We start from the raw sequence: 17,200 nt of genomic DNA, 5'->3' as shown, positions 1-17,200 counted from the left end.
ATGTGTTACCAGTTCAGGTCTCCTCACAGGGGTTAATGTGCACCCACCCAGGTGTATCCCTCTCACCTGTCCAGCTCCAAGGCTGCCTCACTCCGAAACCTGCAGAGTCCTGAGGCTCTGGCAGACACAGCTGCCTCTCAGCCTCTGTCCCTCTGTGAAGCTCTCTAATTAATTCCCTAGTACCCATGAACACCATGTTCTGTCCCACTGTTCTGCTCTTCAGAATTGACAGCAAAGGGGTTTGTTCCTTGTCTGATGAATATTAACCTTTTTTATCTGACAGAGATGCTCACTAAATAGTATAATAAGAGCCTAAAATATGCCGGAGCAAATTCCTGTGGGATTTGTTTTTAAAAGCTTGTGTACTAAGGGAACAAAGGTGCTGCACCTGTGGTGTCCATCCATGTGTGTGTCATCCTACTCCAACAATGTGTCAACCACTGGTCAGCTTCAACTAACACCTGGAAGCTGACCCCATTTCCACCACTTTCAAAGGAAGTAACAGAGGGAGGCACAAACATCTGTGCCCTGAGCAAGGGAAATGGCTGGCAGAGACCAGTGGTGGTGAAAGCTGGTCTGTGTGACATGGGGCTGGCCGTGCTCAGCCCAGCTCAGAGAGCCCAGCAGCACCAGTGAGTGCCCCTGCACAGCTCGTGGTGAGCGTGAGGACCCAGCCTCTCAGCATGGTCGGGGTGAAGGATGTGCTCCTTACAGGACTCGTGGAGCTTGTACACTGTGTACTACTACAGAAACAGTCCTTATTACCTGAGTCTAAGCCCTGCTGTTGAACATTCCCCCTTCAGGGAAGCACAGGAATTTAGCCTCCTGAAGGGACAGCTGAGGTCAACAAGCATCCCCTTCTTCAGAGCCAGCAGCTATCAGTGGTATACAAGGTCACACACCTAAGAAAAGACTTTGTTTAGCATGCGCACTTCCCATTGACTTCTCAGACCATTAAATCACTGTTTTCATGCTATGCTTGTACACATCATTCTGAAATTCAGGCTGCCCAAAGGGCTTTAGGTTCAGTGAATAGCAGAGTGTCCATCACACACTAAAGGGCTGATGTGTTTCCAGCAGCTCACAAGCCACCTCCTGATGCTGGGATGACCCCATGGGGTGGAGGGTGCCCCCAGCTCTTTGTTCTGCTCCCCTTTCAGGACTCTGCCTGTAAGACACTTGTTTCTGAGAGACTCTTTTGTCTCTTGAGTGTTCAGTTTGGAGGCATCGTCGGCTGTGGGCTGAAACTGCACTGCCTGCCTGCCCAAGGCCATGGGGAACTGGATTCTGACCTCTCAACCCTTCATCACAAATACTTAATGGCAGGATTCAGCATCTGGAAGGCTTCCTCCAGCACTAACAACCCAGTGAACTTTGCAAACCCGAAAAAAGTCAAGCAAGCCAACCATTCCAGCATCTCCCTTCACTGCATCTCTCCAGAAGATAAATACTGAGGCCAAAGGCATATCCGTCCTTTTTAATAGGTAGAAATAAATTGAATTTTCACAAGCTTTACTAACTGTAAATTAATTTTAGAATTAATCAGGAAATGAGATATACTGTAAGTCAGTAAATTCTGAAGAAAAATCTATTTGGACCAGGATAACCTCAGTGTCCTTCTGAGTGGCCCTCTCCTCAGTGATTACTCAGCAGATACTCTCTCCTTGCTTCCCAGCACCTGCTGCTCTCAGAAGGAGTTCTCCTGCCCATCTGCCTTCAAACCTGACGTGGTGACACAGACAAATGCAACTGTAAGCAATGTCTGAACTCCAAATCCAATCACCAATTTGCTTCCTTAGCAAAACTGAAAAAAATCCAAAACCAAACAACACAAAAAAAGAGCATGTGCTTGTTTCTAACCACCTGGCCCACTGGAAAAGGAAACTTCACATATGGAAACAGCAATACTTTTCCCAAAGAAAACTATGGCAACAAGAATTCTAGGCATACACAAAAATAGTTACCTGGACCATCACCTAATCCACAGGATGTGCAATTATTTTAAACTAGTGTTTCTGAAACCTGGTTTCACAGAACTTCTCACTAATTTCAGATTATTCTATTAAAATGAATTATAATTTCACATGAAAGAAACCCTGGCCCTAGTTTCTAATAAACTCCTTGTCCTTGTCCACCTATTCACCACAAATAGAAACAAACTCCTGCAGGAAGACAGGAGCCTTTGGCAATAACCAGCCAACTTCTGAACAAGCCTATTTTTTGCCATTTACATATTTAATTACATACTAGCCTCCAAGCAGCTAGAAGCCCCATGTTCCTTTTTTGTATAGTTTGTTTCTTGTGAATACACATAGAGCACAAACCCAAACCACATTAATGATAACCTTGTTAAATATAAACTAGTGTGCAATTATACAAACTGCTAACACAAACAAAAAAGCCAGGGAACTCTGATTATATGTTCACAATGGTTTCTGAAAACCAAATAAAAATAACAACATAGGGCAACCTGTCTTGCCTGACACTGTAACAGAAAAAGATTTCACATTATAACTTACGGGTCTCAGCACACAGGACTAGTCTGTCAAACAACTCCTCAAACTCAATTTCAAGCTCACTCGCTGCAAGGAGAGCAGAAGGGTGGGAGGAAAGGCAGCCAGTGCACATGTGAACTACGAAAAAAAATCTGATTTTCCTCTCTGCATCATCCTTCACATGAGCTAATGCCTGTCCCTAGGCAGGTGCTGTGACTTTCACCCTGTCACCCTGAGAAGGGCTGGCTGTGTGCTAGGGATTTGGCTCCTTCCTCTCCATTAAGAGAGCAGCAGAAGGGCTGCTCGAACCCTCTGTTCTTGGGTTTGTGCCAGCCCGGTGCATGCCTGCGATTTAACTTCAGTGCAGCCACGGGTGAGCCCAGCAACCAGAGCTCCTACCACACCTTTTCATTAAGAAGATGAGCCACTAACATTCTGTGCAAGCTCTGTGGTCTTGCAGCTGCCCGTTCCTGGTGTTTAAAAATATATCCTTTTTCCACAACAGAAACAGATCTATTGAAGGCAAACTCTGCCCTGGACTGCACATGTGCAGCATCACGACAGCCAGCAAAGGTGGGGAACATTACCCAGAGCTCCCCCACACCAGGGTCAGCCTTTAGCAAGTGCTACAATGGAGAGACTCATTCTTCTCAGTGGAGTAATGCAAACTGAATCTAGCTCTGAAGAAAACAAAACAGTGTGAGAAAACCGGCACTTTCCTTGCAGCCTGCATCACAAGCAAAAATATGGCACAAATGACAGCCGCTACAGGACTAGAGGAGCATCCTGGAAAGGTTTCCTTAGGTGACTTCTTTTGCCATGGACTTGGGTTATCCATTCAGTTCGTTTGCATGCTAGCAGCACAGCTGAACTTGCCAGACTCTGGATTTCTAGGTTGTAAACAAGAACAGTAATTACCTTTCCCTCTTAAACTACACTCTGTTCTCATGCAATTGAAAAAAAAAAAAAAAACAACCAATGGGTTGTGGAAGGAAACGTTCAGAAAGTGGGAAAAAGGAGCAAGGGGAAAAAATGACTGGAGTAGAGTAGAGTGATACTAGTAGATCCGGTAGAGTGATACCAGTGAGATCTAAGTATCCTACCCAGAACCAAGCACAGCATAAAAGCATGCAAGAAACAAAAACCAAGGATGATCCCTGGGAATCAAGAAAAGTAATACTGGAATACTGCATCAATAATGAATTCACTAAGTAGAAGGTCGAGAAGAACCCAGTCTCCTGAATGCTAAGTTCAAGAGTAAGAAAGCAATTCCCAAATCATGGTCTGTGGGTCACTTCTCCCCCACAAGGCTGTGGGCAGAATCACATCACAGAATGAAATGCAGGAGTGTGAGCGTGTGTGTGACACAGCTGTGCAGTTGATCCACAGAGCAATTAAAGGGTTGTCACTGCAGAAAATGTTTTGAGAGACACATGCCTGGGAGCAGAAGGGTGGTAACTCACCAGCAGGCATTCTGCTTGGGAAGGTGCGGCTCCCTCTAGCACAGCACCTGAAAAGGGGTTCAAAAAAGCCACCAAAACAACCCAGATGGAAGGGGAGGAAAAAAAAAAAAAAAAACCAAAAAAAACAAAAAGGGGGGGGGGGGGGGGGGGGGGAACAACCAACAGTGGGGCATGCAGCTAACATAACTTTCCCCTGGAATACTTCCAATTTCTCCAAGCTGGTTGGTTTTGAAAGGGACTTTTCTCCAGCGATCTATGCTCAATTACCCTTATAAACCCTTGCAATAACATGTGACTCAAAGTCTACCTATTTGTCCAAGGGAGAAACAAGGAGGGAGTGTGGCAAATGGGGAATGTGGGAGTGGCTGCCGATGTGGGCTTGGGGAGCACAGTCATTTCCTCCAGCTTCTTCCCCCCCTCCGTCTTTGATATCTGAGTATGTTGTTGAGGAAGTAAAGGAAGATGATTTTGTATCCACAGGCATTCACACATTTTTACATGATTGCACCTTCTTAGCCAGAAGTCTCAGCTTGAGAGCTGAAGCAGGTGAGGTTGCTCCTCCCGGAATTAAAAGGCAAAAGAGTACCCGGTGGCAAGAAACGACCCAGAGGAACAAAGTGCTTGGAGATAAACAGCTTATTTAGGGTGGTAGCGAGACGCTGCTTAAACCATGCGCTCGCATCGTAATCCGTGGATTTCGATGCAAAGACTTCATTCCCCCTTGTGGGCTACCAGACCTGGCTACAGCTCACTTGACTCAGAGCCGCTTCCCAGCCTGCTGTCCTACAGGACAGGCAGCACGGCGGGCTGAATCCACCACCGGTCGGGAGAGCGGGGTGACAGCCGGGGCGCAGCTGGGCTGGGCTGCAGCGGGCACGGCGGCTGTGCGGCCGCACCGCTGAGCGGGAGAGAAACTTTCAGCCACTCGCGCCCAGGCGGGACCGACCGACAGACCGGCTGCTGCCGCCCGGGAGGCTCGGGCACCTCCGCGGACCTGCCCCTGCACGCTCGCACATCCCCGCAGCTGCCGCTGCTCCCCGGCCGGACGGCAGCAGAGCCGGCCCCGCGGAGGGAAGCTCCCGCCCCGCGGCTATCGGGCCTCCCTCCCCACGGCTTCCCCCGGCCGCCCGGCCGCCGTGCCCACCCTTACGGAGCCCATCGCCATCCCGCGCATCCCTTATCCCCGCATGCCGAGCATCCCTCATCCCCGCGGCGCTGCTTACCGGGACCGCTGCAGCTCGAAGGCGGCGGCGGGGCCGGGCTGCCCCAGGTCTCCGCTGCCGCCGATGCTGCCCTGGGGGCTGGTGCGGCCGAAGGGCGCCGGCAGCACCCCCGCCGTGAAGGAGTTGAGGCGGCAGCGGCTGCCCGCCGCCGCGGCGCCCAGGAAGACGGCGGGCGGCACCTGCACCGCGGCGAAGGCGTCCTCCTCCTCCTCCTCGTCTTCCTCCCGGCAGGGGCCCGGCGGCGGGACTGCCAGGGCTGGCGGCGGTGGCGGCCGCCGCCATTGTCGGCCGGCTCCCCCTCCCCTCGCCGCTGGCCGGGCGCTGCCTGTCGCTGCCGGCCCGTCAGGCGGGCGGGCGGCGGGGCATGGGCGCCGCGGTCCCTGCGGGGTGCATGGGGGTGCCGAGGGGTGCGCTCCGCCCGGCCGCGCCGCGCTGCCCCGGGCCCCCGCCGCCCGCCCGCTCCGTATTTATAGGTGCAGCAGCCGAGCCGCGGAGCGCCCTGTGCAATAACACGGCAATCACGTGTGGGAAACGGGGCGCTGGAGGAAAACAAAAGCCCGGCCAGCAGCCCGGAGGAGGAGGAGGGAGAAGGGTGGGTCTCGGCGAGCTCCCTCCTTTCAACCTCTCTTTTTTTTTTTTTTTTTTTCCTTCCCTTTCCCCCCCTTCCCTCCTCCTCCTCCTCCTCCTCCTCCTCCTCCTCCTCTTTTTCCCTTCCTGGATGCGTGGGGGCGGGCGGGAGCCGGGGAAGGTGGAGTCTGTGCCCGTAGTACTCGGCACATGGCTCTCGGAGCCCGGCACCGACCGCTCCGGACCCGGGGCTGCGGCTGGGCTCGGCCCGTCTGCGGCACCGGGAACAGCGCTGGGAGCGGCACCGGGATGCAGCCGTGCCGTGCCAAGCGGCCCTGGCGCTGCCCGCTGGTTTTCCCCGGTGGGGGCTGGCGCCCGGAGCAGGCGCTGGCAGTGCCCGATGGGCACGGAGGACAGTCGGGGTCGGGGAGCGGCCCCCGGGGATGCGCTTGAATGCCGACGGTGCCTTCTGCGATGCGGCAAACCTGGGCTGTCCCGGGTCCCTGCTGCAGTCTGAGGCGTGCGAGTGCCTCTGTGTGTGCAAGTAACATCTCACGGGTTCCCTAAAACATCGAAGCAACCTCCTCCCCAGCCTTTCCTTCAACTCCGTCCCATACCCTTCCCTCTCCAGAGAAAGCACATTTGCTTTGCTCTTTCCCAAAAGAGCATACAGCCCAAGCCCCAAATATCTGTATTCGTGTCGTCCCCAAAGTGAGGGCTGTTGAGCAGCTGACTGCAGGTCTGCAGCTGTGGCTTGCGAAGGCGGGCGGCCGGTCCACCTCAGCATGGAGCTCCTTCATTCCTTCGTTACTTTATTGTGACCAACTCAACCGTGCTATAAGCGTGCTTGTCCTGTGGTGATAATTTCATCAACGGCTTATGTAAGGGTTGGATAATAGATATATACAAACAGAGGAACATATGGTTGTCGCAAGATAGCAACATGCACTTTCTTCATAAAGCATTACAATGGCTTGTATTGCATTCCAGTTATAGCTGGTGGATGACTCACAAGCCATCCCAAACTGTCACAAAATATTGTGATGTCTCCTACAATTTTATCAAAACCTTGCTAATTTGATGATTTAAAAAAAAAAAATATTGATCAGAAAGGAGAAGCTGATCCCATTGTTAGAGGATGCTATGGATCCAGGTATGTGTTCCTCTCAAGAGTGATATTTTGAACATTCAAAGATCTGAAGATTGTGCTCTGTGACCTGGATTTACTTCTGAACCTTTGGCCTCTACTGAGTACCACAACCCCCAAATTTAGGCACCAAGTCTCTGGGGTGTGCTGCCTTTTTTGTAAGGGACACTGCATGGGCAGCATCCTGAGCAAGAGCAGTGAGGAAGGGAAGGGGAAATGATGGAGGAAAGAGATGTTTTCCAGATCACACCTTCTTAGAGAGGTAGGTGAGTGCTGTTTTGAGATGGACATTCTCATTTCAGTCTGCTCTCTTGAGATTTATACTGATTTTGTATTTCTTACCAGAGGGTACTTCTGTGCCCGTCCCTGTGGCACGTCAAGGATGATCATTTGGATGGAAAGTGAGTAGGGCAGAGTACTGAACTCTCCTCCCCAGAGAAAAGGCCTAACTGACATGTCCCATCTATTGGAAAGATGCTCTGTACCCCTGTGGTTGCAAAGTGGTTCCTTCAAACTTCCATTTTGGAGAGGAAGGCTGAGGAATTTCAGGCCTGCCACCTTCATTTGATGACAATGCTTTTTTCTGACCAAAGGCATTGTCCCTGCAGTGGCAGCCAGTGAGATGTCAGGGCACTGATACACTTGGCTCCTGTGGAGGAGTTCCAGGCTTCTTTCCCCACTTCCAAAAGAGTTCAGGACTTTTTGGAGGAGGACTCCTGAGTCACAGATTCTGTAGCCTGGCAGTTGGTATGTTACTGAATGCTGACCCCTGGTCCAGGGACTACAACCAAATGGTAAATAGGTCATGGAACTCAGGCCTCCCACCTTAGAACTGAGTAAGGGAGACACTGGGATATTTTTTTCCTCTTGCATTTCTGAGGGGCAGAAGCAACAGAGTGTGTATTTTCCTCTGGAGCTCAAAACCTCTGTATGGCAACCGAGTGCTGGTGTATATTTGCCGAATTCAGCTTCTCACAGTACACAGGTCTGGGAAAGAGAGCCACCACCAAAATGCCAGAGGGGGTTCCAGAGGTTGGTTAAACTTAGGACATTTTTTATGAGTGCAGAAGTGTGCACTCCTTTCACAGGATTACTCTTGTGAAGAGATAAATTCCTATCTGTTGGAAGCATTATTTTAAATGAAGCCACAGCCTCTGTTTTAGAGCTCCTCCACAGCTGACCCAGAGGCAAATGTTAGCCCTTCCCTTGTCCACGTGTGCATCTGAATGATTTTGGCACCGGAATTCTACAAAATAATTTTTTACAGTCTCTGCCATCAGGAACACTTATGTGAATGGTTGAGCCTATCAACCTCCTTGCAGCAAAATTAGAGTGGTCAGGATAGAGTGTAGGTCTTTCCAGGCCTGGCTCATCCAGCTGAACTCACTTTGTCCCTTTGCAAAGTGCTTGTCTGTGCCCACCAGCCTAAATACTCCCATGGAACCAAACAGATGCTCTGGTCTAATATGCACAAACTGCCTCTGGAGGATACTATCTTTTCCAAAAATCACACTGAAGGTTGGTTAAAACATCTCTTCAATTGCAAGTGAAAATAAACCCATTTGAGAAAGCTACGTACAAGAAGAAAATTACTTTTCCAGTCTGAAGTGAAGCTATTTTTGATAATGAGTGGGGTACCACAGTACAAAGATAATTGGCACGTTTGAAATACCCGGTTCTCTAGAACTATTTATACATTTAGTAGCACATTTAAATTAATGTGCACAACATAATATGAATTTTTTTCCAGTTACTTATGTCCTCTTGATCTGTGCTTAGCAAAACTTTAGGTGATATCATGAGCTATAGAAGTCCTGTGTGCTGGAGGATATATGAAAATGTTTAAAAAATTGATTTTGCTGGTTGAAACTTTTTTGTTTGATGGAGTAGCAGTGGTTGGCTGGAGGAAATAGCAAAGTTGAAAGGAAAACCAAAAAGGCACATTCTGGAAGCTTGCTTCTGTGACTGTTTTTCCAATCATTTCCTTCTCCAAGTTCTCTTCCAACCAACCAGCTCTACCCAAGTGCAAGTAAATGTTTTTATTTCAGAGGTCACAGGCTTATGTAAGCGGTTAGATGACAAATGGTAATGGGAGTGATGGAGCATGATGGCTTTTTCACCCACTGCACCAAGACCTGCAAGAGAGACTCATCATTGTGGGTGTTCAGAGGCGGCATGGAATTTGGGGATCCTGTTAACACAGGTGATGGAGAGGCTTTCTTTGTAGAGATTGAAGAGGGTGGAGAGAGTTTGAACAAAACCAAAAGCTCGGCAGTTTACCTTTCTGAAGAATGGGATTAGAGAAACAGTGCCTCTACATACCTGCCCTCAGAGGAAAGTTAACACATGTGGAGAATCCTCATGTTGTCTTTAGTTTAGTTTAACTGGTGTGGGTGCAGTCCTGCTGCAAGGCGAGTGTGTGGCCAGCAGGATGCGAGAAGCCAGTCAGAAAGGACACAGACCTTAGACCTTGAGCTGAAGTTGGGGTCCTGAGTAGTTTGTCAGGCCAAGCTTAAAAATATCTTTGCAGATGAGTTGAAAACTTCATACAGAATTTGAGTTAGAGGCAAGATTTGTGTTATACTGAGAGTTAACTCTGTGGGAATAACTGGTCCTGAGTCACCAGCGTGAGTCACCAGGCTAGTTCTTGAGTGGCCTCTGCATAGTGTTTGCCTGCTTTGGGGACAAAACCAAGTCTCTTATTGTCACTGATACTTGTTAGAGCTGCAGGACCTAGTCAGCTAGGGGAAGGAAGAGTAAATGCAATTGTTAGTTGTAATTTTAACAGTCTTGTTTTCTGAATGTCAGGCTCAGGTAATGCTGTTATGCAAAGTTCAGCAAAGATGTCTGGTGATAGTGCTCCTGTAGGTGAGAAGAGAGATCATTATTACCAGTGGTCTTGGATATCACTATCAGATCCCCATAGCCAGGCAGAGTGTAGCCTGTGAGAACTCTAGTCTTGCTGTGCAAGACTTTGGAGAAACAATCCAAATCCAATCTTTATAAATACTTTCTTTTTCCTTTACTTTGCAGAAGAGAATTGCACTTCAAAAGGGGAAAGCAGTTGTAACATTGGAGAAAGATTTGGAATGTGAATTTAATAATCCTTCTGTTTAGGAGTGTCTGGCAGAAAAAAAGTTGGGGGAGTTGGAACAAATTTCACTGAGAGCCATAGTTAAGAATGGAAATTGGATAAAGACAGTAAAAATTCTTTACAAAAGACTAATACTGCATCTGGATAGCAAGACCTGTTTTAGTGCCAGGCCCAAACCTTCAGTCTGTTGTAAATTTAGCCTGATTCTCGGAAATGCTAAGTGCTTGTGCTTTTCACTGGTGATTTTTGAGGAGCCTGAATGTTTTGCTTGTTAAGGGTCACCTTTGCTAATTGAAATGTAGAATTTTGACACTAAGAAGAGTGTCACCTTCTTGGAAAAGCAGTGTTCCTTGGGTAGGATTGGTCCACGCTTGCCTCTCTGTGCAGAACCTAATTTTGCTTGCATCATTTCAGGGTAGGTCCCAACATCACCAAGCTGACATGAAACCAAATTCAAATACAGTAGTGGGAAAGTGACAGAAATCTGTGGGCACCGACCATCATGGTTGGAGGGCAGTGTGTGACTGTGGGGCAGGACCCAGAGATAGAAGCAGGTGCCCTCAGCCAAGATGAAACAGTGTCTCCTCAGATCAGCTGAGGTGTGGATGGTCAGGGCACCCAGCCTGCCAATTATTTTGGTTGTCAGAGGTGTGGCATGCATGGTGTTTGTGTTTGTGTTGAAGAGTTCCTGAGATCATCAGTAAGCTGGTAGTGCACACACAGGTGGTAGAATTTAGGGCATTCTAGTTAAGTCAAAACTGGCCTCTGTATCATTACTCCAACTTACTGCACCTTCACTAAGTATACTTAATATTTTTCATTGCTAGATCCATGCTAGATCCGATTCAGGCCAAGCTTTTCTTGGAAAACTGGTCAAAAACTGATTGTGTGAGCTCCAAGGGCAAGACCATGAAAAACATACGCATGCAAACGGCAGGGGGGCTGAGGGCTTGCACATCCAGCATGAATTTCTCCTCACTTCTTTCTTGCATCCTTGAATTTTTGAAGTTCCTCATTCAACTTAAGCTGGGTTTGTGGTTTTTTGTTGTTGCTGCTGTTGTCTTTCCACTTTATATACTATTGGATCCCTTAAAGACCCACACTACACCTGAAGCTCCATTTTACTGGGTGCTGCTAAAATACTCTCCCATGTCTCAGTGAGCTTGCAGGATAACTAGACAAAACAAGGAAGGTGGCCATGTAGGAACTGCGTAGGAATGTGGCTGTTGCTGGCTCCTACTGGCTTCTACTAGAGTGATTAAATGGGAACAGGGCCACGTAGCTCCTCCCTCCCTTGAAAAACAAAAACTGTGGGCATTTGTACAGAAAACAACCCCTGTTTCTGTTTGTCCTTGTCTTCCTGCAGTTTTATTCTTTGAAATCAGAGTTTGGGTTTTGGGTTTTTTTCAGTGTCATAAGTTAACATAGGCGTGAGGTTCAAAACAGAATCATCTTTATTGAAACAAGGAAGGGGCAAATGTCCTGTTTGCTTGGAAATCACCTTAGGCAGTGGTGTAAATAAAAATCGACTTCTAACTGCAGTAGAACAGAATGACTCGTTGCTAAGAAGAACTGTTTTAAGGTTTTCATTAAGTGACAGCAGTGATTTATCCTGTTCTTTACCATTCTTAGGCAATTTGGAATCAAGTACAGAATTGCTGGACATTAAGATTTCAGAGGGAAGCCTGGAAGAACATCCATCTTTGTCACAGTGTCTGTTAATTTTTAATCACCTCCGGATAATTTTAAAACAGGCTGCAGGTTTCTGAAACGTTCATGTTGGCAAGTCTTTCAGTTTGCTGCTTGCTGAGGCTAAGAAAACCCTCCAGTTCATAGGACAGTCAGACCAAGGAGCTGGATGAGAAGGAAAATGCTGTTGACACCTTCTCAGACACAGTCTTCAGTGCATAAAAACACTAAATAAATAGAATCTAAAGTTCCCAGAGGGACATGCTGGTGGAGTGTTTCCAACACTCTCCTACAAGTTCAGCTTGACTGGAAATATTTAATATCCAAGAAAAAGAAAGAAAAAATGTTCAAAGGATTTTTTTTTTCCTCCTCTTGAAAATATTCAAGGAGTGTGACTCCAAGGGGAACGGAGGAAGCAAACGGAAAACTTCTGGTGGCAGAAGTTGGGTTTTGCTTTCAGCTTCGTGGCGTTTTCCGGTCTGCAGGCAACACGATATCCCATGAGCACCACACTTGGTTCATTCCAAGATTTCAGGGAAGGTTTCTGAGCCATTTTAACTTTGGAAGATCCTCAGTGGGTAGTGCTCACTGCAAGCTGGTATGGAAAGCTTGCAGTCAAAGGGGAGAAATAAAACCTGCACCTGCATCTTTGTGGTCTGTCACCTGGGGCCACCTGCATGGGAGTCCCAAGGGTCTGCAGCCACTTTACCTTGCCCCCAGGATAGGGCACAGATCTTGCCTGGATCCCCTGAGCAATATTCCCAGCTAAATATTTGCCACTGGCAAATCTCCAACATGATAAAACCCAGCCAGGTCAGCTCTGCCTCTGTTCCAGGGTGGTCAGAAAAGCTGGCACAAGTGACCGAAATCCTGAAAAGGAAGGTGAAATGGCAGTGACTTTGGTGGCAGGGGAATATGAGTCCAGCCTCAGCTGCAGGCTGGGTGGGAGGAAGATGATGGGCAGCTTCTCTCTCCCCCCACATGTGAGCTGCCAAAGGCTGTGCACCTCTGATCTGGTATGTGCTGCAGTTCTCATCACAAACAGGTCAAGTCACAGGCTTCCCATCACAGCCTTCCAGAGTCTTTCACTGCTCCCTGCTGCCCTGGGCCACGGCTGTGCTGCTCACGTGGGGCTGCTGCCTCCACTTCCCAAATCCTCCTGCTTGCCTTCAGGTTGCCATGGGAGGAAGTCCAGGCACCTGCTGGAGGAGCAGCAAATTTACCTCCAGAGGAATGACCCCAGCTGCACAGTGGGGTCTGCCAGGACCAGGGGCTGCCTGTGGGGTGGGGATGTCTCACTGCCATTGCAGGGGAAAACAGCAGCTCAACCCTACCCCCAGTAACCACAGCTGGCCACATACATGTTGTACATAGTCTGATAGCAATTAAACCTGCTAAAAATTGGTCTAAACGGGATACATTTGTGCTCTGAATGTTTTGGCAGGGAAGTTTTGAAAGCAACAAATGGAAAATACATAAATGGAAAGGCAATCCCCTAGCAAGACAGATCCAAAGTCTTCTGCTTTCTCTGCTCAAATTGAATAGCACCTCAGTGTAATAATTTTCATGTTGAGATCAATGAGGTTGTTAAATAAATGAAGCATTCAAGTGTAGAAGAAAGTAAGGGAAGAGAGCGATGGCACTCAACTTGAAAGACTAAAATTCATGCTTCCTTGAGCCCTAAGGAAAGGATAAATCCATTAAGTTGTGAAGAAATAAGACCTGGGAAGAGTAAGACCTGGAAAGAATCTGTCTGATCCATCCTAAAACTTATGACAAAATAAAAACTTAGGGGCCAGAGAGGAAACTGAAAGAAATGGCAATGTAGCAGGAGGGTACAGCTCTCCTGGCATGGCATTTGGTACATACTTGGTGCATCTGCAGGTGTCTCTGTTGGGATGTTTGACACACTGGTAATTCCTTCTTCCAAAGTAAAAGTGAATAATTTAGTTCTAATTTACTGCAATGTCTTTGGAGATGGCTGTTTTTTGGGCCAGTCCCTCAGGTAAAAGAGAAGAAAAAGGAAAGAGTTCAGATGCACAGCAAAAAGAATTAACAAGATTTTGGTTTGGTGTGTGTGTGTGTTTGTGCATATGTGTGTATATATATATTTATTTCACTTTGCCCTGTGGGCATGTAATTCCAACTAGATATAATAGGATATAATATATACACTCAAACCAGAGCAGTAAAAGGAATACATAGCAGAATTATTCTGCTGGCTGATTTTGGAAATGTTTGAGCTGTCTCCATGTGGTCAGTGTGACTGTGTTCCTATGGGAACAAGCTCCTTCAAAGCAAGGGTATTCTATAGCAAGAGTACAAAAATCCTGGCTAAAAACTTGGTGTTTAGCACAAAATTAAATATTCTTTAAATATGAAGCATTCTGCAATATTCTAATTAAATCCACTCATTTTCAAAACTAATTGAAATAGTTCTTTTCTACTCTGCCAACGAGGCATGATGCAATCAGTCACATTCAAACCATCATTAGGACTAATTAGAACATCCTAGGTAGTAAAAGCTTGTTTGCACCCTCCATGCAACCCCAGTGTTACTTCTCAGAGCTGCAGCCTAGTGATGCTCTCCCTTTTGAAAAGCATGTTACTGCAGGAGTAATCCCATAGGCTTTAATGGGACTACTGCTTGATTTAAGTAATCTTCTGTGGGAGGGAGCACTTTGGAGTCTGGCTTTAGGTTAATGTTTGCCCTAAATACAGATCTCTTCTGAAAAACAAGGTCTTGTGTTATATATTTTGAGTGGTTGATATTGTCTTAATGTTGACTTGTAGCAGGAACAATGTTTTCTAGAAGAAAACTCTGGAACTTCAAAGCTCTCTTGAATATTATAAACACGTCAAGGGATGGATGAGCAGCTGCTCACAGCCCTTGTGCAAAGGCTTACAGTGAGTGGGGTGACATCAGACTGGGCAATCCCCAAGTGTATGGAGTTTAACAAGGACAAGTGAGGGATTCTGCACCTGGAACAGGGAAAACCTGGATTTGTGTGCAGACAGGAATAAAACTGCAGAGTGGCACTGTGGAAAAGGGACATGAAGGCCTTGGTTGATGGCAAGCTGGATATGAGGCAGCCAGGAGGGCCAGTCATGTCCTGGGGTGTACCAGGCACAGCATTGCCAGCAGGGATTGTCCTGCTCTGCTCTGCCCTAGACTCACCTCAAGCCCTTTGTGTGAGCAACACAACATATGGAAGTTACAAAGTTATGAGAGAGCATCTAAGGGAGGCTCCAAGGGGAAGGACCTAGAGGGGAAGCTGTACCAGGAGTGGCTGAGGTCACTTGTTTTGTTCAGACTGGAAAAGAAGAGGCTGAGGGGAGACCTCCTGGCAGTGCGCAGCTTCCTCTCAAGGGAAAATCGAGGGGCAGGTACTGATCTCTTCTCTCTGCTGACCAGGACCCAAGGCAGTGGCATGAAGCTGTGTCAGGGGAGGTTTAGGTTAGATATTAGAAAAAAGTTTTTCACCCAGAGGTTGGAACATGCTCCCCAGGGAAGTGGTCACAGCACCCAACCTGACAGAGCTGAGGAAGCATTTGGACAATGCTCTCAGGCACATGGCACTCCATTCTTGGTTTGTCCTGTGCAGGGTCAGGAGTAGTACTTCAGTGATCCTTGTGAGTGATCCTTCTGACTTGGGATATTCTGCAGTTCCATGATATGCCTTGGAAAGGAGGGATTCTGGGGAAGAAAAACATTCATCTGACCAGTTGGTCAGAGACCAGAGCAATTGCTGCAGCTGGCTGAATACTTATTTGAATATATATTCTGAGTGTTCATTCCCTGATGTGAAGCTGATCAAAGGTATCTGTGCTTCACTTTCAACTCCTGGCTGCTACAATTGCCAGCAAAGTAGTTTTTATGTCTGTAAGTGATATGAGGGAAACAGAACTTTGCCTGCAGTTCTTTACCAGCAGGCAATGAATGAACAGACTGGAAGTTAGAGGGAGACTAGAACTCAGATTTCAAGGCAAGATTGTAAGTTGGGGGAATTACGCAGTTAAAAGGAGTTAGAAGTCCTGTACATCAAGAGTAGATCTGTAAATGAAACCCCAAGTGTGGTCTCATTATGTTCAATTTAGTACTAGGAGTGCAAAAATACCAGTTTTCTAATGGAAAGAAATGAAACAAGGATGTCAGAGCTGTGTCTTCCAGTCAGGGCCTTACCACTCCAAGATAAGACCCCTCTTAACCACCGCTCAAATATCTTCTCTAGCTCTGTTCTTAGTCCTGGTTCATCTATATCTTGTCTCTGCTGACATAGCCCTGGTTTGCCTCACTGCTGCTCTTAAATCAGTACAGCTTCTCTTGCACCCTGCTTGAGGTTCTGAGGGGCCAGGATGAGACAATAACATGGTACAGGCGTGGGGACCATTTATGGGTGCCATTTCCCCTGTCACCCTTAGGGAAGAGTGTGGTGAGGTGGCCCTAAGAAGAAAATCCTAAAGGTGCCTAAGAAACCTTTATGTTTAAGGCAGAAGTGAAAGCATCCAAGGAGGTTTTCGGTCATGTTGTGGTAGGATTGACACTTGGTGTTGAGAAACTTGAAGCACATTTCAGGAGTAGTCTTCACTGATTTATGTGGTACTGGTGTTTTCGACCACCTCAGCAGCTCACAAGAGGCCTTGAGGTGCCACCTGCATGCACAGTTTCACCTGAGTGATTATGTATTTTGGGAGGTGTAAGCATGTTTGTGAGAAAAAAAAAAATAGTCAAGAGGAACAGGCTATAGGGAAATGTTTAAAAATGGCAGAACTCCAATTATTGTTGAAATTCCTCTTTCTAACATCAAGAAATTTCCTGGTTTAAATTTCATGCTGCCCTAAACAATAATGGCATGTTGTCACATCTCCCTCTTTTTGTTCTTAAGAAGTCACAGGAATTTTAAACTGTCTGACACCTAATCTGCATTTCCATGGACCAAATGCAGTTTGTGATACTATATCATGAAGCATACTCTGCCCTTGGAAAAAACAACGCTTACAGCTCACAGGAGAGCCACAAAGTGAAAACATGGGTGTGTCAATCCTTTCTAGGCTCGATAAGACCTGAATTTGTTTGAACAGCCATCTGCTGGTCTTGAGCCCTTAGTATTTGCTTGCCAATAGAATGAGATAGGTGAGGGATATGTTTGTTTTTATCGCTCTGTACAAAGCATACCTGGATTGCAGAGAGAAGCACGAGGATGATGGCCCGTAAAGGTAAGAGCAAGACAAACGCATGTAGGGTAATTGGTCCCAGAACTTCAAATGCTCAAATTCACCTTGCAGTTGTTTCTGAAGTGGACATTTCTGAAGGGCATCAAGCCAAGTAATTTTAGGCCAAATCTGTGGCTATGTAAGGAAATACATTACAGAGCATTGCGTGACTCCCATGAAACATAATTTTAATTATGCCTGAATATGTGCAGTTTTGCCCCAATGTAGAGCCAGAGAAGCAGCGAGACAGGGCTCTGTGGTGCTCAGTGCCAAACAGAGTGAGAGCCAAATCTCCGAGAGTAACAAAT

General features: G+C 47.1%; 1 protein-coding gene across 1 annotated transcript in view; it reads right to left on the bottom strand.

Annotated features, from left to right (window-relative positions):
- CABLES1 (Cdk5 and Abl enzyme substrate 1) overlaps window positions 1–6,299 on the bottom strand; it is a 70,086-nt gene extending 63,787 nt beyond the window's left edge. Inside the window, exons 1-2 of the mRNA XM_041477602.1 lie at window positions 5,952–6,299; window positions 5,182–5,648 (exon numbers count right to left, since the gene is read on the bottom strand). Of these exons, the coding sequence (XP_041333536.1) occupies window positions 5,182–5,648; window positions 5,952–6,299 (815 nt within the window). The remainder of the gene's footprint in view (window positions 1–5,181; window positions 5,649–5,951) is intronic.
- Window positions 6,300–17,200: the final 10,901 nt, after the last annotated feature.

Source organism: Pyrgilauda ruficollis, unplaced genomic scaffold (genome assembly GCF_017590135.1).
Source record: "Pyrgilauda ruficollis isolate IOZ18807 unplaced genomic scaffold, ASM1759013v1 scaffold41, whole genome shotgun sequence".
Lineage (NCBI taxonomy): Eukaryota > Metazoa > Chordata > Aves > Passeriformes > Passeridae > Pyrgilauda > Pyrgilauda ruficollis.
This window is presented reverse-complemented; position numbering and strand designations above follow the sequence as displayed.